The sequence below is a fragment of the Pundamilia nyererei genome, unplaced genomic scaffold (assembly GCF_000239375.1).
Source record: "Pundamilia nyererei isolate P.nyererei 1_Seehausen unplaced genomic scaffold, PunNye1.0 scaffold00001, whole genome shotgun sequence".
In the NCBI taxonomy this organism is placed as follows: Eukaryota; Metazoa; Chordata; class Actinopteri; order Cichliformes; family Cichlidae; genus Pundamilia; species Pundamilia nyererei.
Window position 1 is genome coordinate 4530011 of NW_005187402.1, and position 20861 is coordinate 4550871.

The 20861-nt window shown below is 41.1% G+C and overlaps 3 protein-coding genes across 5 annotated transcripts in view; 2 read left to right on the forward strand and 1 right to left on the reverse strand.

Moving 5' to 3' along the window:
- Positions 1-10498, forward strand: part of ints6l (integrator complex subunit 6 like) — a 23455-nt gene extending 12957 nt beyond the window's left edge. The window contains exons 4-19 of one of the 3 annotated variants that reach the window (XM_005719491.1): positions 1146-1235; positions 1428-1611; positions 1727-1855; positions 2324-2487; positions 2800-2952; positions 3193-3325; positions 3700-3794; positions 3883-3993; positions 4573-4788; positions 4908-5034; positions 5164-5306; positions 5398-5629; positions 5709-6083; positions 8119-8212; positions 8621-8716; positions 10254-10498. In XM_005719491.1, the coding sequence (XP_005719548.1) occupies positions 1146-1235; positions 1428-1611; positions 1727-1855; positions 2324-2487; positions 2800-2952; positions 3193-3325; positions 3700-3794; positions 3883-3993; positions 4573-4788; positions 4908-5034; positions 5164-5306; positions 5398-5629; positions 5709-6083; positions 8119-8212; positions 8621-8716; positions 10254-10257 (2346 nt within the window). In that variant the 3' untranslated portion in view covers positions 10258-10498. Of the gene's footprint in view, positions 1-1145; positions 1236-1427; positions 1612-1726; positions 1856-2323; positions 2488-2799; positions 2953-3192; positions 3326-3699; positions 3795-3882; positions 3994-4572; positions 4789-4907; positions 5035-5163; positions 5307-5397; positions 5630-5708; positions 6084-7041; positions 7491-8118; positions 8213-8620; positions 9128-10253 lie in introns of those variants that run through there. The other 2 variants (XR_311382.1, XM_005719490.2) reach the window with 2 other exon arrangements.
- A 1022-nt stretch (positions 10499-11520) lies between these two features.
- mmgt1 (membrane magnesium transporter 1) lies at positions 11521-14545 on the reverse strand. The gene is made up of 4 exons (XM_005719493.2): positions 14387-14545; positions 14005-14057; positions 13803-13906; positions 11521-12391 (listed from the first exon to the last, which is right to left on the reverse strand). Exons 1-4 carry the CDS (start codon positions 14532-14534, stop codon positions 12235-12237), a joined length of 462 nt encoding a protein of 153 aa, XP_005719550.1. The 5' UTR covers positions 14535-14545; the 3' UTR covers positions 11521-12234.
- Positions 14546-14693: 148 nt separating this feature from the next.
- On the forward strand, positions 14694-17740 carry pfdn6 (prefoldin subunit 6). Its single transcript, XM_005719494.2, has 4 exons — positions 14694-14911; positions 15115-15185; positions 15309-15433; positions 17467-17740. The coding sequence occupies exons 1-4, from the start codon at positions 14848-14850 to the stop codon at positions 17585-17587; spliced, it is 381 nt and encodes a 126-aa protein (XP_005719551.1). The 5' UTR covers positions 14694-14847; the 3' UTR covers positions 17588-17740.
- The last annotated feature ends 3121 nt before the right edge of the window (positions 17741-20861 follow it).

Sequence of the window (20861 nt, forward strand, 5' to 3'; positions counted from 1 at the left end):
CAAGAGCAAGAGCAGAGATGCACTCTCGAACCTAATTGATTAAGCACCAGAGGCATGCACAGTCTTAATCTTGTGCATTCCTACTGTTTAATGCATCTGCATGCAGTTCACAGCTTTTGTGGAGTTGAAGGTGGAAAAATGGATTCACACATTCTGCCCTTGTGTGTTTGCTTTAAACTGTTAGTCAGTGATATAAATGCATTGTCTTAAAAAGAAATTATGGGACACAATAGTGCTTTTAACACACTGATGTAGTTTTGAATTGATTTTACCCTGTATGTTTTTTGATGTTTTAATTTAGGTTTGCTTGTTTAAGCTGCTCATGTACTAATCAGGTGACCAAGGGCAGGTCTACCAGAATAATGTGAAAGGAGAAGTGGATTTTACTCATTTTAACTTTTAAAGAAAAGTACAAAAATGAATAGCGGAGTCTGATATGTGTTTATAACCGAGACATTTTATGGCTAAACCCAAATTAAGACTTAAGTTGGAGTAAATGTAACTGAAGTAATAAGAGGAAGACATCATGTACCTGGAGACAACATGGAGAATAGAGACTTTTGCCTAATCCACTCGACCTCGCTTCAGTTAACCCAGTCATCTTCTCGTCAAGTACATCTTTTTTCTAAACCCCTGCTCTAAGGCACAGATGGATTACTACGCTCGGGCAGTGACCCGAGTTCTGTGCATCAGGAGCGTTTAAATCTACTTAAGCATTCTCTGTGTGTTTGAATTAGATGAGGCTGACCTCTGCAGCGCAGTACTAAAGGCCTCTGTCCTTATTAACAAGGAACACACGGACGCTTTGCACCTTACAGATTCACCCACACACAAAGAAAAAGATTACATGTAGTTTCTGTGGGATGGTAATTCCATAATGATTCCTGCATCTTAGTAGATGTGTGTTTAAACGGTTTACCAGCATTTTGCAATTAGGTGAAGCGTGCAACGTGTAACGGTTGTGCTATTAGGTTCACATGTGTTACCAATTTTATGATCCTTTTCATCCACAGAGCCCTGAACAGTGAGTTGGAATGCAAAGAAAAAAAAGAAGTCAGAGTAGTGAAAATAAATGGCCTCAGTGTTTTTTTCCATTTAGTATTGAACTTGGAATTAATTGCTGAATGTTATCGTTTCCCTCTCAGGGCCGCAACCCATTCTTCCTTGAGCCATCTGTGATCATCACCATCACTGATGGGAACAAGCTCACGCACAGCTCGGGAGTGCCAGATGAGGTGAGAGCACAAACAAATGCAGTGGCACTACCATGTAGTATTTATACAGTGATTCCAGCTGGGCCTGTTGTACACACATGTCATACTTTGAGTCGCTGAAGCCATCTGAAGGTTAAGCTCTGTAAAACGAGCGACCTTTTGCATTTCCACTTATTAACTTGCTCTCCTACTTCATTCTTGTCTGCTGTGTAGCTGCACCTGCCTCTGAATTCTCCCTTGGCTGGCAGCGAGCTGACCAAAGAGCCTTTTCGCTGGGACCAGCGTCTGTTTGCATTGGTACTGAGGCTGCCAGGAGCAGCTACACCAGATAATGAGCAACTTGGTAGTGTCCCCACGGATGAGTCTGCAATCACCCAGATGTGTGAAGTTACTGGAGGTTTGTCATGTTTTCCTATTTTCATTCATTCACTGTGTGTCTGCAGTCTTTGGGGTAGAGTCCACAATAAATTCTCTTATGCCTGATTGGCGTGTGTCTTGCTTTTTCCGCTCAGGGCGATCATATTGCGTGCGAACACAGAGGATGTTGAACCAGTGTCTGGAGTCTCTGGTCCAAAAGGTTCAAAGTGGTGTTGTCATTAATTTTGAAAAAAACGGGCCAGATCCGCCTCCAATTGGGGAAGGTGAGTGATCAGAACACAGTGACCATTAAAAGTTCAAATCCCAGGATGAAGTTTTTCACCTGTTTAAACTTTAAACACAGTAAATGAAATTAAAGGAGAACTGAGTGCATTCTTTAGTTTGGCCAAGTACTTAATGATTAGTTATTTGGATAAATAAACCTTTGATTTGATATGTTTAAGTTGCATTTTATTTAAAATTATCGCTTCATGTTTAAGAGGGCAAAGAATAATTTTTTGAGTGAAAGAGAAACTAGAGATTCCTTGTTGAATGTAGTTTGGATGAATGTGATCAACTAAAATCAAATTCTGTTCTTTCCCATTTGCATATTTTGTTATTTTTTTCCCCCGTTCGTGCAAACGTATTCTTATTTGCCTCTTAGCTCATATCAGTCAACGTGGCGTGATCCTGCCAAGTAGAACAGTTAGTATCAGCCCGCTTATTGTTTTCTTTTTTTTTTTGTTTTCCAGATAATTCTGTGGACTCAAATCGGCCTGTGTCATCCTTCGGCCCACAGCCATGGCACAGCTGCCACAAACTCATCTATGTGCGACCAAACCCAAAGACTGGGGTGCCAGTCGGGCATTGGCCCATACCAGAGTCCTTCTGGCCGGACCAGAACTCTCCAACCCTAGTGAGCAGAGAAGCTTCAAAATACCTCAGCAGCCTTCTTAGTCTGTCTTTCAGATTACATCTTATAGTGTTTGATTATATGTCAATATTTGTATTGTGTAGCTTTATGGACACGCAAACTCTCTTACTTCCTTTCTCTTTTATTGGCACCAGTTTTTTTCTGTAACACCTTTTAGTAACCGTCCAGTATAATTGCGATTACCTGTAAAACTTTAATGCTTTGTTATATACTGCTGTCATAAGGACGTCAGAGGATTGTGTATCAAAGACAAACACACCTAACAGTTTGCTCATTTCCATCTGCTGCTCACAGCCACCTCGAACTGCTCACCCCGTGGTGCGTTTCTCTTGCGTGGACTGTGAACCCATGGTGATCGACAAGCTTCCCTTCGACAAGTATGAACTGGAGCCCTCTCCGCTCACCCAGTACATCCTGGAAAGGAAGTCCCCACACATGTGCTGGCAGGTAGAGTAAATGCTTCCACTAACGCTCTTCGCCTTGTTTACAAAGTCACAGGTGTTGCCTCGGGGACTTTCTAGAAACCCAGACATAATGAGGTTACTTGCTAAATTCATCATAGCGTTTCACCTTTTTTGGGCTGTTATGAAGTAGTTGTTGGTCACGCCATTAAAGCTCTGTGAATACAGCTTGGCTTCATTTTTAGCAGCTCTGCTTTACCTTCATGTTTTCTCTTGCTGTCCTCAGGTGTTTGTCAGCAGCAGCGGGAAGCAGAATGACCTGGGGCATCCTTTTGGCTACCTTAAAGCCAGCACCACTCTCACCTGTGTTAATCTGTTTGTTATGCCGTACAACTACCCAGTCCTTCTCCCACTCCTCGGTGAGACATATTGTAGTAAATTTGTCTTTAGGGTGGCCTAAAAAAAACCAAAACCACAACTTCTGGGTCAGTAGGCCTGAGCTGACATCATATTTAAAAGCTCTCCTTTTCTGGGACACCTCATCATCTCCAGTCATGACAAGTATCAGTCTAACAACACAGAACATCATTAAAAGGTTTATCTTTAACAATTCTGTGCAAGACATGAATATTGTCTGGGTCTTTATGTGTGTTTCAAAGCTTGTTGTAGACTTACCATCATCATCCTCAGTACTGATGCATGTGGATCAGTGGGTCTGCTGCAGCTGGACACTGATGCAGATGCTATAATCTCTCAGACTAACCCACTGCTCATTTTCTCCTTCTCCCTGCAGACGATTTTTTCAAAGTGCACAAACTAAAACCAAACCTTAAGTGGCGACAGGCCTTTGAGATGTACCTGAAGACGATGCCTCCATACTACCTCTTGGTAAATGAATGCAACATCTTTAATGCTGCCTTTAGCTTAAATGGATTTATGGTGTTTTTCTTGTAACTAACATCTTAAATTCTGACAGCCCTTGAAAAAGGCACTGAGGATGATGGGTGCACCTAACCTTATCGCGGACACCATGGACTGCGGACTGAGTTACAGCGTCATTTCTTACCTGAAGAAGCTCAGCCAGCAGGTAAGTCACTTCCAGGCTGTAAAAGAGGTTTTGTGGTGCTTATTGATCGTGATGAAATGTAGAGATCAGACTAAACGACACAAGCGCTGAGGAGACTGAACTGAAACTATAAACTTGTCAAAGACAACGAGCACTGATGCTGTGTGAGGCCTCCGGTTCCATCAAAGGCTTCTTATCTTATTTCTTCTGTTAGTTTGAAGAGTATGTTAAGCATCAAGCAGCGGCGTCTAAGTGGAAGTATTATTCAAGTCATAGTTTGGAAACTCATGCACGCTGACTGGATATTTTCAGGAGTGACAGTCTCACCATCTGCTGCAGATACAGGTGCTGACTATACAGCTATGAGTCCTGTGCTGCCATAATTTAACTATCAAGTGTGGAGCTAAAAGAGTTTCTACATGAGGATATAAAGTCTTTATAAATACTTGTCTTATTTTTTAATATGATTATCTGTGGCTGAAATTATCTGCATGAAAGACTGCCAAGAAATGGAGTGGAGAGATGTCTTCCAAATTATATTTCACTCATTTCACTTTGCTTGTTATCCTCATACCGAGATGTTGTTTTGTTGGCTCGAAGGCAAAAATGGAGTCGGATCGTCTGATTGTGTCGGTGGGGAAAAAGGCTCCGCAGGAAACTGGCATAAAGGTGAAGAACCACTCCAGCTCGCTTTCTCTAGCCCACCGGCGAGACTTTAAGCAGCTGCTGCAGGGAATCACGGGGGAGGGGCCCCTTCGCCTGCCGGACATTAATTTCAAAGAGTTTGCCGGTTTCCAGATCGTCCTGCTCAACAAGGTAGGTTTAGGACAGTCGGACACTTTGTGCAGTGTGTGGCATACTTTCTGTCAGCGGAGAGGGAAAACACAGCGTGTACAGTATTTGGTAGGATTCTTTCTGACTAGATGTGTTTGCAGGATGTAAAGCCTCAAGCTTATCGGAATGCCTACGACATCCCAAGACGGAACCTCCTGGATCAGCTCACACGAATGCGCTCCAATTTGCTGCGGACGTCACTAAAACTGATCCGAGGGCAAGATGAAGGTAAGTCAATACGCAGTGTGTTGCTAGTGGGAGGCAACAACTTAATGAGCTTGCATCATGCGTTTCTTCAGCTGGAATCCGGTGTAGTTACTACAACATTTCATGAAATCATCGTTTTGTGGTTGTTAGATTCCCTGCACAGTATTCCAGTGGCTCAGATGGGAAACTATCAGGAGTACCTAAAAATGATGCCGTCCCCTTTGAGAGAGATTGATCCCGATCAGCCTAAACGGCTGCACACATTTGGGAATCCTTTCAAGCAGGATAAGAAGGTAATGCAGTTTAGCTGCACACAGATGTCTTCACTCCGTATCGCGCCCTTACATTGTGTAACGGTTTCCTCTCTCTGTCTGTTATTCCCAGGGGATGATGATCGATGAGGCGGATGAGTTTGTAGCAGGCCCTCAAAATAAGAAGAGAGGAAATTCCAGTGACTCCAATTCGGGAGCTACTGTGAAGAGAAGGCGGAACATGTCACCGTTGCTGCGGCGGCCGCAGACCCCATCAGGGAACACCAACCATGTGGTGATTGGGAAGAACCTAGCAGGGATTCAGGGGCAGCAGAACCTCCTCAAACCGGGTCCACAGAACAAAGGTAAGATGCGAAGGTAATAACAAAGTATGCTCGAAGGTGGTGAATATGAGGCTCACGCTGTTCATTGTTGCATCATCAGGAGTGGATAGCATGGTGGTCACAGAGAGTAATGGCGACAGCGCTCTCGGGCTCGACTCTGGGGAAATCTGGCCTGCAGAGATGGAAACTGAGGCAGGGAATACATCCTCACCGAGTTTAGAGGAGAACGTTGGGACAGGAGCAGCAGTTCGCGGGGAGGACCTTGGCACGATGGAGGAGAGGCTGGTGGAAGATCATCTAAACGAGCAGCCGCTGGAGGAGAAGCACAACTGTGAACGCCTGAGTCCACAGAGCCAGCTGGATGGCGCTGACGCTGAGCCGGCAGTGCCTGAGATCATTTTCATAGCTCCACTAGACGGCAACCTGGCAGAGCTGCGGACGCGGGTCATCAAGGAGGTCCGCAAACCCGGACGAAGTGAGTGCATTTTTGTTTTTCAACAATATCATAATTAAAGATCTTTACACAAAGAGTGCTTTGCAAAAAAAACCAACACAAAATTCAGAATTTTTCAGCTCTGGCATTGCCGTGTAACGTAAGCGTTACGATTTTATGAAAAGTTTCCATCAAACCACGATGAGCTGGTCCTGATGTTTCACAACAAGAAAAGGAAGAAACAGATTCTCAGTTCATCCAATTCCTCAGGGTTCGATCCAGGAGATGAAACTGCATCACGGCCGCTTACGTACATATTTCAGGGCGTCAGTGGGCAGTTTGATCTCTTGTTAGCAGAGCTGGGAGCTGTGAAATCATTTCAGAGAGCTAACTGACCTGAATCAGCATCTAGCTGTGTGTCTGATTTATAATAATATTATTTTAGTAGTTGTATATATGTGTTACGAGGTCACTTGTTACCAAAGGCAGTGGCCTGATTAGTCACATCTGTTCTCATCATCTATTTGCAAAAAATTGGAAAATTCAAGCTTGATTGGAAAAAATGCCAAAAATTATCAAGCAAAATTATGTGGTCTGTGTGAACGGCTACATTAAGAATTGGTGAGTCTCTAAAACATATTTTTCCAGGCCTTCATATTAATAATAGCCAAAAAAGACTGTCAATATGAAAAGAAGCAGAAGCAAAACACAGAACTAAGACTGATGCGTGACAGTCTGTATAGTTTATTAGGAAAAAGTGCAAGTTTTAAAAAGAAATATTTAATTGCAAATAAAAATGATCAATTTCAAGTGCATGAAACACGGACTTATTCAGACGACGTTGGAGAAAGTTCAAAAGAGTTCCTCAAACCTTTTCAGATTTTTTTGTTTGCTTAAAATATTTGTGTTAGTGTTTGTAGTGGACGGTCGGACATTCTGGACAATATTGTGATTTAAATTATCACAGTTGATTTTTATTGATCTTTTGGGTCTTTTTCAGCTTTTGTTGACAGATACAGTGAAGAAATAACAGGAAGGGACAGCAAAGACAGAGAGGCAGGGGAAGACACGTGGCAAATCACTGAGCTAAACCGGCGCCTGATCACAGTGGATTTATTGAACTTGAAAACATTGTCCTTTCAACAGCGAATTTCTTTGGATTATACTTCACTTTATCAGGAAGTTGGTACACTGAAAGGCGAGCGCATCGTAGCCAAAAACAGCAGCATTCGTCCCATAATGTTTAAATCTTGCCACAGTGAGACTTCTTTAGCTGTTTACATTTAATACTTATTAATCTAAGGTAATCTACAGTTCGTATTCATCATCTGATTATGAGTTCCAGCACAAGCTGATTTCTAGTCATCTGATGAGATTTCAGGGTCCTGATTTTCATCCCCATGCATTTAGTTTTTCATGTGAACTCACAGATGAAGATGCTCTAAAAAGGTAATTAGACTGAGTGATGCACTTTCTAAAACAGTCTTTGGTCATTGTTGGTGGGGGAATTATGCTGCTGTGCCTTTAAAATGTTCTTTTAAGATAAAATGTTTCCCTTTAGTTCAAAGTTCGGATGAAACGGATGTTAAACCTCTTCAAACACATGAAAACTCTTTTCTCCTTGGGCGTCTGTTAGAGTTATTGTCAGATGTCGTCTTTATGGGGGTAAAGTTAAAGGTCGAAGCTTGATTGTCCTTAATGCTTGATCATATCACACTTTCACATGTTTTAAAATTGGATTAGTTTTCTGAATTTTAGCTTTTTTTCATTACATCAGAGAAGAGGTAGCTGTAGCCCATTTACAGTCTATGTGCACCCAGTGAGGAACATTGCAGTATTTAAAAAAAAACAAAAAACATAATGGATCTGTCAGCTGTGCGGCCAGTAATACAACATTAACAATATGTTTACACATTTTTAAAAACTTTTTTTCATATAAATCCCAAATTGTTTTTGATTTCTCAGCTAAATCAGTCAGAGGTGGCAGAGAAATATAAAATACTGATTCATTTTATTTCTAATTTGGGGGCGTACTGGGAACATTTGAACCGCTTCCTTACCTTGTGCCTTTTCTCAGACTATGATGCAATACTCAGACTACTGCAGCAGGTGAAAGGCCCGCCAAACGTACAGAGGTACTTCATCCAGCACGCCATCAAAGAAGCAATGAGGTAAGAAACTGAGCGGCTTTGAATCTTTTGAAATCCCCGGACAAGCCTGTTAAACAGCGCGTCGCTGCACTGACATACAGTGAGTTCAGTGTTTCTGAGGCACTGCGGCTTCAATGGCATTCATTTCATAGCCCTTTGAATCAAATTCATCTGCAGCACTCTGATAAAGTTTGAGGTTCCCACTGCAGTAAGCTGGAAAAGGAAATCAAATCGATAGTGTGAGCTCCCACCAGCATTACAACTGCACTTGTTCCAAACACCTTGCCGCAGTTCATCTGTGGATTCATCTGTTCTGTCTCTTCTTACACTGATTTCATGTGAGGTTGATGTCGCACGACTCCTTGTTCTTCCTGTTATTGAAAAGTCGTCGCTGTGATCCAAAGTAACATCTAAACATGTCCCGAACAGGTTCAAGAAGCGAGTACTGATCCAGCAGCTGGAGAACGCCCTCACGGAGCTGGAGGAGAAGCAAACAACACCACAGCTTCCCAATGACCATGGCAGGTAGTGACAAAGCCACTTTTGCTTAAATTTTCTTGCCGGCTGGACATCGCAACCCGAAGAGAGGCATCCCTCTAGACCAAGCCTCAGAAATTCCGATTTGGAAACCAGCTTGGGAGAGGAACAAATGCACTGATAGTCCCTGTGCTGTACGTCACATCCTGTTAGAGGCAGAGGGCTTATTCAGAGGAGGGGCCTTGGGGAGCAGCTCCACTGGGGATGAGTACAGACACTTTAAAAATAATCCTCTGACAGATGCCTTAAACACCCATATGGCTTTTGTCTGTATGGGGATGTTGCTCAGAAACCACACATACACTCCATTAGACAGATAACACAGTAAGCCAGCAAAGCAGTGGGTAGACTGGCTTATTGGGATAGTTATGCTAAAAAATAAAAAACAAAACAAAACAGGCCCTTCTTCAGCTGGTCTGAAAAGTGTTTTATGGGTAATAAAATGTGCATTCATGGAAATTCACGGATGGAAGGAGAAATACTGTCCAGAAGCAAGACAAACCCTCATATTTTTTTGTGTTAAATCGGCAACAGGATGCACTTTGTTGTCCATGTTACTGTTGATCAATATGCCCCCATTATTACTGGTTGCACTGGCATCAGAGGTGGGCAATATGGGAATAGGACTATGAGTGCCATAGTAGCAGAAGTAACAGAAAACAGAGATTTGAGACATCCAAACCTTCAGCATCAGAATCTGTGAGATGTCGGCTTTCAGCCCGACGGCGTGTCCGTGTCCGTGCCATCGGCTGAACAATCCGCGCTTCGTGCAGAATCCGTTTACCTGCTCTCGTTTGCTGTTTTAGCTGTTTGATGGTTGCTGAAATAATTTTGTGAGCTTTAACCGGAGATTCTGACATTGCTGGTAAAATACATTTGTATTTAAAAATCAATTCAGGATATAATGAATCGATAACGCGTTATTAAAGCTAAAATCAATTTGAATCAGAAAAGTGAGTTTTTTAAACCCACCCTTAGTAGCGATATAGCGTTGCTTTTCTGGGAATGCATTAGAAATGTGTATTTATGGCTAAATCAGTCAGCAGGATGCACATTATGGAAAATACTGTGTTCAGTATTGGTGTGTAATAGATTTGAGTCAGTATAGCAAACTCATAGTGTGAATATGACCATATTGCCCAACCCCAAACAGCATTAAATAAGATTCACATATGCCTCACTCATGGCAGCTCCCAACATGTCCTGAACCCACAACCAGCTCCAACCTTTTAAAGCGTGACTTTGAAGGACAGCACCAAGTAGCCGAATCAGTGTTTTTTGTGATAGTTGCACAGAAGCAGCAGTGTTTACTGGTTAAGTGACCGAGGAGCATTCTTCCTCTCACCTGCCATCACAGCAATACAACATGGGTCACTCCTGCAACTCCACAGGCGCACACTCACGCCCGAGTCATCCTCACACCTCAAACGCTCCAGTGGTTCCCCAGCGTAACGCAGTTTTGCATCCAGCAGTCGCCTTTTTGTTGAAGTTGAACCTTTTGCATTTCTCCTCTGCTGCTTTTCAGATGAACCCGGTGTCAGCACTCCTCCTGATTTCTCCTTGTTTTTACAACAGATGTACACTACTTTTTAATGTTCATAGGGAATAGAGATTATTTTTGTGAAATTGCTTATTTCAGAGTCTAAGAAATATTTTGAAAGACAAATGTTCAAAGCCATTTTTGTAAACTGTTAAAATACATATAAAAAGTGGAAAGTTTTATGAACCTACTTCTTTTTTCATCAAAACAGAAAAATAAAAAAAATGATAAAAAATTAAGCCACGGGTAGAACGGTGTTTTGTGCGTCAGACTGTGTAGTTCTAGCTTGAAGTTGGTGTTTTTTTTAAAGACTTAAACGGTTGATGAGCACACAGCTCGCTTACTTTCATCTTTTTTATTCAAGCAGTTTTGGTTTAACCTCCATAAAGTCTCTAGAGTCTGTGTTTCTTTTGTAAAGCCTCACTTTTAAACTGAGCAAATGCTGCAGACACAACACTTTCAGTGTGTGTCTGACAGAGTGATGGAGTTGTGGAGCAGAGCTCTGCGACACGCACAGCAGCTGGACCTATTTTCTTGGTGACCCTTTGTCATTGATTACAACAAATTGTAATTTTACAAAAACCTGCAAACACTGGAATTGCATTTACACTCAGCAGCCACTTTATTAGGCACGCCTGTTCAACTGCTTGTTATTGGAGGTGTCTTGCGAGCCAATCACACATCAGCAACTCCGCGAATTTAAGCGTGTAGACGTGGTCGAAATGACCTCCTACTTTATGATGCAGCTCATAAACTTGATCCCTGTGTACTTAGTGCAGCTCTGCACATCACACTTGTTCTTGAAAATTGCACCAGTACATCTCTGAAATCTTTTAAAGTCTCAATTTTTAAATTACTTGATTCTTGTGTTTTTATATTAAAGACACATTAGTGAAACAAGCATTTAATATGTACTTTTTCTCCATTTCTGTTCTACATGGTTTGTTAGTTTGCTCCATTTTAACCCAGACTGGAACTTTAGCCTTGACTGCCACCTAGTGTCCATCATAAGCAGCTGCAGGTTTTTTGGATCAGGAGGGTTTTTTTGTGACGCAGCAGTCCTGCACCAAGGTCACAGGTACAGCACAGCTCTGCAGACTGTCACTATAGTAATTAAATTTTTTAAAGCCATGCGTACCAACTTCTTCCTGCATAAATAGATTACCTGGAAAATAAATAGTCAACTTAGTTTTGTCTCACAAAAGCAATATTCCAGCCCAAGTACAACAAAAAAGGAGATCTGGACACTTCGTAAAATCAGTATGCCTTTTATTAAATTAAAAACAATCTGTTGAATATTGACGAAATGTAAAATGAAGGGAAATAAAAATCCACTCTAATGTACCAGTACTGGCTAGTCTGCCTTATAGTGTTCACAGTCTCATTATAATAGCGCTCTAATATCGCCCATCCCAGTGTTCACCTCATTTCCTGTGACTTAAAAACCATTTTGCTCACATACAGAGTGTACAGATCATTTATGCTTCCTGGAAATAATAAAGCAAATATTAGAGTCCACTGATTAATCTCATTTTAGTTGACAAAGTTTTCAGTTGCTGACGTGTGTTTGAAACGAAACAGCAACCAAAGCAGGCTTTGTTATTCCCTTCATACAAAAGATATACAAAGGAGAGTAATATCCCAGTTCAGTTCAGAAGGGATCAAAGGGGTACATGTCTCAGCATTTTAAGACTCCAAAGCGTTTACATACTGTATATACAAACAAGTCTGCTTGGAAATAATAAAAACAAAAACTGAGAGGTTGGCACAGTCAGTGTTGAATATGGTGGCAACCACGTAATGGACAGAGATGCATGTTCAGACAGCATTATTAGTTTATTTACAAAAAAAATAAAGAAAAGTTAAATAGGAGAAAGATGAATTCTGACACGTTCTCCCTCCTTCTGCCTAACAAAAACAAATCTTATCTGACAATGACCGTATTACAGACAGGAAAAGGCCAGTCTCAGTGCAAATGCTCCAGCTTGCGTAACCGTATGGGGTTGGGCAGAGCTTGTTGGTTGCGTACAGAAGAGGGCTCCTCCTCTGGTGTGCGGAATAGCACCCGACCCCTGTGATTGAAAAGGTAGAAGGATGGGTGGTTCCTCAGAGTGTCAAAAGTCCTGGGGAAAGAAAGAAAATAGAAAAACGTCTTAAACACTGGCACCAAGAGGCAGGAAGTTATGGAGATTGATTACATCTGTTAAATTATATAATCCACTCCTGTAGGAGAGAAGGGACAGAAAAGTGTGTTTACATCCCAATACAGAGTTAGAATAAAGAAACAAACCAATGTTAACACCCACTGGAATCATTAGTGTTGCAGTGTGGACAACCCAGTGTCCAGTCATCAGATGAGACATTTTTTCAGGTAAAATTGAAAGTTTCAGGGGAGAATTGCATCAACTGTGTAACATTCAAGCTGTGATTTCTCATGTGGGATGCTTTGCTTGCCGATTTGCATCTACAGGGTTCACTTATTAAATCTAGAAGTGGTTACACTCCCGCTGTAAAAACTTTGCCTATATTTTGGGTTCAGCACTCAAACTAACCAGTTAGCAGATCACAACATGAACAAGTCACTTATGTTTGGCTTTCTTACCACCTTACTTCTTTAAAACATCTCTTTAATTCTTATGTATGACTGCTTAGTTTATACAATGTTGCTGCTGCAGTTGCGTCCTAATCACTTTATTCATTCTTTTATCTGATCTGATAAAACCTCACTGATGGATTAAAGGTGATCAAGCAGGGATGGGAAACATGAGGCCTAGGTACCAGATTCAGCCTGGCAAGGATTCAGACCGGGCCCACTCCATGCCTTTGAAAAATGTAAACAAGGGTATAGAGCCTGGGCTTAACAGTATTTTCATGAATTTGACAGCTTTTTCTATTGATAAACACCTCACCTACCTACAGCCATACATACAATGCCAAAGTAATGAATATATAAACAAATAAATGACAGTGAAACACATGAACTTTTCTATGTACTACAGAAATGTGTGTTTTGTTTGTAATGTTACACAGTTCTTACAGTTTAAGCACAAAGACTCATATTAATCACTGCTAAAAATTATTGAATTAATAATTTTAGTCATTTGCAACAGTATGATACTAGACAGGCACACAACTCCTCCCTTCACTAACAGCTGAAGTAGTCAATGTTCATAACACTGAACAACAGACTGAAGCTCCAGCCAAAACACCATCTTGTCACCTGCAGCTGTAGTTATAATAATGTCACACTGTGACCCAAAGTTCTTCTGTCAACCCAGCAACCTTTCATTTACTTTCACGTATAGGCCCCATTCTTTGGCTTTGCTTTGAATACGTTTTCAGTCTTAGGAGGCTTTCAACACACTAGCTGTGTGATGTAAAGCTGCATCTGTGGGATTCGAGGTGAACAGCTTCACAGTAATATTACTATAAATGTCGCTGAGGTGGTGAGCCATGAGCTTCCCCTGTGACAGAGGACAAAAAACAACTGCACTGCCGAGGGAGTGGAGGTGTGCCAAGGTGAAGTCAGCTTACTTGTTTTTCAGCTCTGAGGAAGCATCCATATCTTTGAACTCTCCAGCGATGTGGACAATACCGTAACAGGTCATGATAAATGACAACAAAGTCTGCAGTACAATCTGGAAACACAAAGAAGGAAAACGCTTGGTAAAACAAAAAGAAAAAAAAGTATTTGAAATCAGGAAAAAGGCTGAAAGTAAGGATAAAAGTTACTCACATCAATTGGTAGCGTCTCGTGCTCCTTCTCTGTAAGTCGCATGTATGATCGATCTGATGGGAGAAACATGTTTGAGCTAATGCAGTTAATAAAATGAACACCTCACACAAACAGTGCTAATTAGCCAACAAAAGGGCTCCAAAAGAAATGCCATTACTCTAGATAGCTGTCTACCACTAGCACTGACTCTGCACTGCAAGGAAAAGATTTCAATCGCAACCACTGCGCCCCATTCAAAGCGGAGCAGAGCCCACCTAGCATGATGTTAGCTAGCCAAAAGGCCCGAGCTGCTGTTTTGTCGAGCTACCCGGTGATACCGGAGACAGTGTGCGTTAAATATAGCTACAGAGACGTGTCTTTGGCTCTGTGTAATGAAACTCACGTTGTGCCGCTGAGAAAGCCGCATGAGCTAAGGAGAAAAGTCCGATGCCGACAACACCTTTCCAAAACGACGAAGCCATCTTGAACCGAAGCGAAGAGGAACTGCGCGTACGGTGTCGTAAAACGGTGTCGTAAACAGCCGCACACATGGCGGTGTAAAAAAACACCCTATTAATAAGTGGGAAATTAATTATTAAGGGAAACACATATTAATAAGTTATATATAAATATACATGAATATACACAGACTGAATGGTTTAATTTGACTACTTTATTGGTCGCGAATACACGGCCCTTACCCATTTGTGCTCTTACTTTGAAGGGATGAGCTAATATCCGCTCTAGCCTCTGCCCTTTCCGGTTAGCTCGCATAGAGCTTTCATATGCCATATCATCTATAACTTATTATATCTCTTTGAAACATTTACTCACTCGACAGTACTATTTAAAACAAACACAAACATGGCAGAAGCCATTCAAAAGAAGCTGAAGGTGGAAGTGGAGAAATACGCGCAGATGCAGAAAGGTGGGTGCTAGCTAGCCCTGCGTGGTTTCTCCTAGTGTGACATGATGCATTGAGCTAACTGACCATATTAGGAAAGGTAGATATACATTAAAGTGTGTCGTTATAACTGCCGTATTCATTTGAATTATAGTCGCAACAATACTTTCGCTGTAATTAAAATGTAACCAGTTCCTCCCCTGATTAGCTAACTGTGTATTGTTCAGAGGTTAGCAAGAGCATGTCAGCCAGACAGAAGCTCGAGACGCAGCTGACAGAGAACAACATTGTTAAAGAGGTAACTATGATCGCTTATTTGCTATTATATTCACTGATAGCACCATTGGCATACCACTTGTTTCTATGTTGCGGTATGTGTTGTGTTCTGTAGTAAACACGAGATCTCATTTTGTCTTTCCAGGAGCTTGATCTGCTGGACTGCTCAAACACCGTTTATAAGCTCATTGGTCCTGTATTAGTGAAGCAGGACCTAGATGAGGCCAAAGCCACAGTAGCCAAAAGGCTGGAGTACATCAATGGAGAAATGTAAGCCATTTCACCCACACCAATGTGTGAAGACACCTTCACAGTGCTATGGGAATACATGAGGTTTTGGTCACTGGGGATCAATTATGATTCAAAACACCCGCTGTGAGTTGACTAAGTGTAGGTGTTGTGATGATGGGGGAGAGGTGGAGCAGGCGCACACACCGTCTATATTGGGGGTGGGCAATGATTTTTGAGAACATGAGAAGCTGGGGCGGTTTTGAATGGCTGCCCCAACAAGCTTATAAAGAAGTTAAAATTAATATTGAAATCATATTTAGCACATCTGAGTTCAGCTTATTAGAGCCATCCTCCACAACAGTCCCGGGTTCTTGGGAAAATTAATTGGCCTCCTCTGGTCTATAACTGAGACTCATCAGTATTGCAGAATTTGTGACATTCAGAGAGTTCAATTTAAACAAAAAAACTACCGTCAAGTCCAAGAGCTCAGATTCACTGGTGATTGCACACAAGTAAAAAGACAAGCAGCGCCATCACCAACTGCAGCAGTAATTCAAGGTGTTATTGGTGTTATTGTAAAGGCTGCTTCGCAGTCAGTCTTGGACACGTGCATGACTTCCTGAAATCAGCTGTCATGTTGTTTAGTCATATTAAGCTCAAGGAATAACTGATAAGAGTCCAAGTTCTTTTCTTTTCTGATAAGATAAGATAAGATAACCTTTATCAGTCCCACACGTGGGAAATTAGTTTTGTTCAGGATGAGTTCAGGATGTGGTGGGAGTCAGCAAATCTGTTTAGGATTACTATTGCCTCGCTGTAGAGTAAATACAGTGGACTCAGAGGTTCCTTTTGTGCCAATATTCTGGTCCCACTGTGGCCTGAATCTGCAACAGAAGACTCTTATGAAGCATTTTAACTTCAACTCCAGGCTATACTTACAGAGCTAATTAAACCAGCTCTGGGAAAACATTTGTCTGTTTCAGTTCAACTTCCAACATTAATTCTTTCCTCTTTTTGCTCTTCTTGTCCTTGTCGACATACATGGGACAGTGTTTGAAAAAGTATTTTATTACTTCATGTTTTTTGTTTTTTTTTCCATTGTTTGCAATCTGTCCAGGAGAATAGATCCATCTTGCTGTGCCCTTGCTCTTGTTGTGTTGCCCCAGGTCTTCCCGCCTCATGTCCCCACTGGTGTGCACACCAAGCCAGTTTTGTAGCTGTCCTCAATATCACCGAGCTGCCTCTAAAGAAAGTCTCATGTTATGGTCAAATTGATTCCATTTCCCCTGTTGTGGACTGAAGTCCTTTTCCAGTCTGCACCTTAAGACAGTGAAACCAGAGTCTTTTCACTGGACTCACTGGAGAGGCAGCTGATTATTGCTCCAATATGTATTGTTCCAAAGTGTGTGTCTATAGCGACCACCCTTTTTATAGCCACATGTCTAATACTCTGGTAAACACTACAGTTGACATGTGAACGTAGTTTTGGGACAAGTGGAACCTCATAAAATCAGAAACAATGCCTGCCCATTAAAAATGAACTGTGCAGGCAGCTTACAGATGACTCCATTGTAGATATGAGAACAGACTTTAGCTGTGTCACTGTGCTCCTTCATAGGTAGAGGGCAGTCATGAGCTTGATCTGTGTCAGTCTTTTCTCCTCACTGAGATTACATAATAGCAGGAGAAGATTTAAAAAGACCAGAGTCCTTTAGGCAAAAGTACTAAACTAACTTCTTGATTCAGCTTTATTGCCACTTTGTACTTTTTAAACGGGTTACATTTTTTTGTACAATTATAGATAAAAATGGAATAGAATTCAACTTTGTCATTGCACATGTCACAAGTACAAGGCAACAAAATGCAAAATGCAAAAATGTGGGTGTGTGGGCTTGTAATACTTAATTTAAGGTAGCGTTCTTTTTGTGTTTGAATGGTTTGAGATATTAAATGTTAAAGTGTTATAACCCTGAATAATTACAGATGTTCAGTGTACAAGAATGGGATTTAAATATTCCTCATTTGTGTGTGTGTTTAAAACTCAGTGGTTTCCTTTTTTTGTCCTTTTGCAGTCAGAGGTATGAGACGCTACTGAAAGACATGGAAAAGAAATCCGAACAGCATCGAGAAGTGTTGTCAAGTTTACAACAGGAGTTTCAGAAAGCCCAGGGCCTCGCTGTGGGCAAAGTCTGATGGAGTGATGTAGCTGCACGCACACTTACACAAAGTAGTTAATATCATGTAAACCTGCGACACTCTGCTTGTTTCTTGGCATTTCTTTACAGTGTTATTACTGTGACTTTTCTCTTGATACGAATAAACATTTTTTTTTGTCATGAACCATCACCTTTGCATTAGTTTTCATTTTAGGGGGCATTTTACCTTTAGGACATGTGCTGCATCCTGACAAATTACACACCAGGCCTGTGCAGCACTCTGTGTTTGTTTCTGTGAACATTTGCCTTAATTACTGGGGCATGCTGGTTGCCACCAGAGCAGATGTTGTCCAGTCACTGACCTCTTCCACAGCTCACAGCAGAGAAAAAAGCACAGCGGTGCTGCTTTGTTCAACTCAATGAATGTGCGTTCCTCTCCATTTACCACCAGCGGAGGGGTTCGCTAATAGTCAAGAAGTGAAGCCTGTCTGAGGGTTTAAAGGAAAAACATATACTCTAAATTAATGCGACTAAACTGTTGTAAGCCAGCGGATTTTGAGCTTTTAAAAACGGTTCATACAGAAGAAATACCAATTATGTTATAAAAGTCGCACGTAAATCGGTTTCTTTGCTGAATTTCGCCGCTAACCTGTGTAATTGTAACCCTGCTTTGCAGCGTAGGCTACATGTGTAAAAGCCGAAGCCGAGCGCATTTACGGGCTCAAACTCCTGCATCACCGGTTTGCATTAAAATGTTTCACATCTGCTGTGAGTATCCTTAATTTGGCTAACGCTAACCTCACGAGGACGTGCGGTAATTGGCACTACGACACGAAGGTGTCCTCGTGCACGAGTCGGTTATCTCCAGCGCGCGTGCTCCAGCAGACCCATTAACACCTGGAGGTGCAATATGCTTTAAACACAGCCAGAGCCGAGCCACTGACGGACCGAAACCAGCTGAACGTTCGGGTATTTAGTCGGTCTACACGAGAGAGATACTTTGCTTTGTTTTGTTTTTTATTGATTTCAGACAATAAAAACTGTCTGTTTACCTGCTATTAAATCATGTGCTGTATTTTGTGGCTCTGACTTGTGTCTCCTGCGAGCGTCAAATGCTTTGTTGTGGAGGGCAAACGGCGTGTTTATTGTGTTCTCCCTAATGTGGGAAAACCATCACGGGCGGGAGCAACTGCTGATCTGCAGGTTTAGTCAAACACTTTCCGATGCTACAGTTTGGGATATTTGTTTTGGGACAAAATTCAATTTCATGTCCTCTCTGGCATCATTCTGAGCAAATCTATCTGATTTATAGGTTGTATTCTTATCCACTTCACAGCGCCTTTAAAAAAACAAGTTTCCTGTTGACCTGTTTGATCTTCATTTAGACAGATGCCCCTCTAATGAAATCTAATCTGATTTCAACTTTAATTGATTTACTTAGTCTTGTGTGGGCTTTTCTTCGTGCGGTTAAAGCTTAGAGGCGCACAAAGGAGCATCCTGTCCAGAGATCAGCGCAGCGGGACTAACACCTCCTTTGATAGATGTTTTCAAACGCACTTTGAAGGAATTCCTGTAGGATTTTTGATAAGGAGACTTAAAGAGGCACACGATATTTCAAGTCGCTATAAACATGAAGCTGTGGATGAGTTTGTGAGTTTTGACGCACAAACACAGAAAAACATACATTCTTTAAAATGTCTTCTTTTATTTGTGTCCTCTGTCATTTTTTTTAAATGTCAGTAAACTTAAGGCATTTCAGCGATGTGAAGGGAAAACAAGAGCAGTTACATTTTCAAATAAAAGGGGATGATTGCAGGACAATCACCGCTACTTTATCCAGGACGGGTAAGCGTTGGGCTGTGACCTATCACATCCAGCGTGCATTGAAATGCTGATGGGGGGCAGTTCCCAGTTTTGAGTGGATCTTTTTTTCAAATGCAGATAAGCACACAATCGAGGCTGTTATCGCACTGATCACACCTGGCGGTAGCCTATTCAGACAGTTTCATCAAATCTGTCACCAAAACCCAGAACGTGGATTTCAAAGTTTCTCAAGGCTAAATAAATATCAGCCCCCCTCCCCTCACCACCAGAGACAGCTTCCGTGATGCTGTCCTTTCAGTGGCTTTGATGACACAAACAACAGCAAAACACTTGCTGGCTGAATATCCCCAAGATCTAAATGATGGAGATGCATCAAGACACTGGCTGAATATATCCAACATGCTCCTTTTACAGAACCTTGTTAGTATATGTTCTAAGTATAGGTCTTTGGTGGAAACAGACCACATCAAATATACCTCAACAAAACTGGCAAACCTACATTACTCAACCAGACCATTTTACCATCTGGACGTTAATATAGTTTAATATATTTGTATTTATATAATGTATTTACTTTAATTAGTTTACTTATTCTATGTGTGTTTAATTATCAGAATAAGATTTAAGAAGTTTGGAATAGTTCTTAAATCACAAATCAACTCAAATACAAGGTCCAACATAATATTATATAAAGCTTATAATGGGGACTCAAACTTTAGATAACATGGACCAAATACATATATAATTTTCAGCATATATTATCATCCTACCCTAAATCAATGCAAATATCCTAAAATAACCCAAGGATCCTCACATATAAATAACACCAATCCAATAGTTTTAAAAGGTCTTTATCATACAGGGTTTTAGTAGCAACTGCTTTGAAGCTCATTCTAAAATTGTGGATCTCTACAGTTTACACTAAAACTTGTATAATTAACTTTGCATTTATTTCCCCTCAGAAGCATTTTCTTTTGCATCGTATCTGTGAGAGGAATAATCTATAAGTCTTACATTATTTTACATTACACAAGCATTCAGAAAAATGTTGCATTCAGTTAACTAAAGATTTGTAACTATGAAAAGAGGATCCGCAGGAGCATCCAGCTATATAACTTTGGTTTGTAAAGTCTGTAATCTGTATGTAGGGTAAGTAATGCACCATAAAACAATACAGCAATTTCAGTGAGGCTCCGAGTCAATTTAAACCCGGTAAAAGGTCTCACTTTAACAAATAAATCAACATATTTAGATAATTTCTTAGTAAGGCTTTTAGTTAGAAATGATTCAATGCAAAAATGTAAATCTAAGTTTTGTTATTTTTTTTCTGGCTTCTGTTTGAGCAAAACACGATAAAATATGTTGAAAAGGAAACGCATTAGATTTAAACCAGACATTCACCTTTATCGATCCCTCATTTATAATATGTTGGACATTTAAATAGTAGCAACATTACTTCATGCCAGAGAAATTAACGAAAAAAGCTG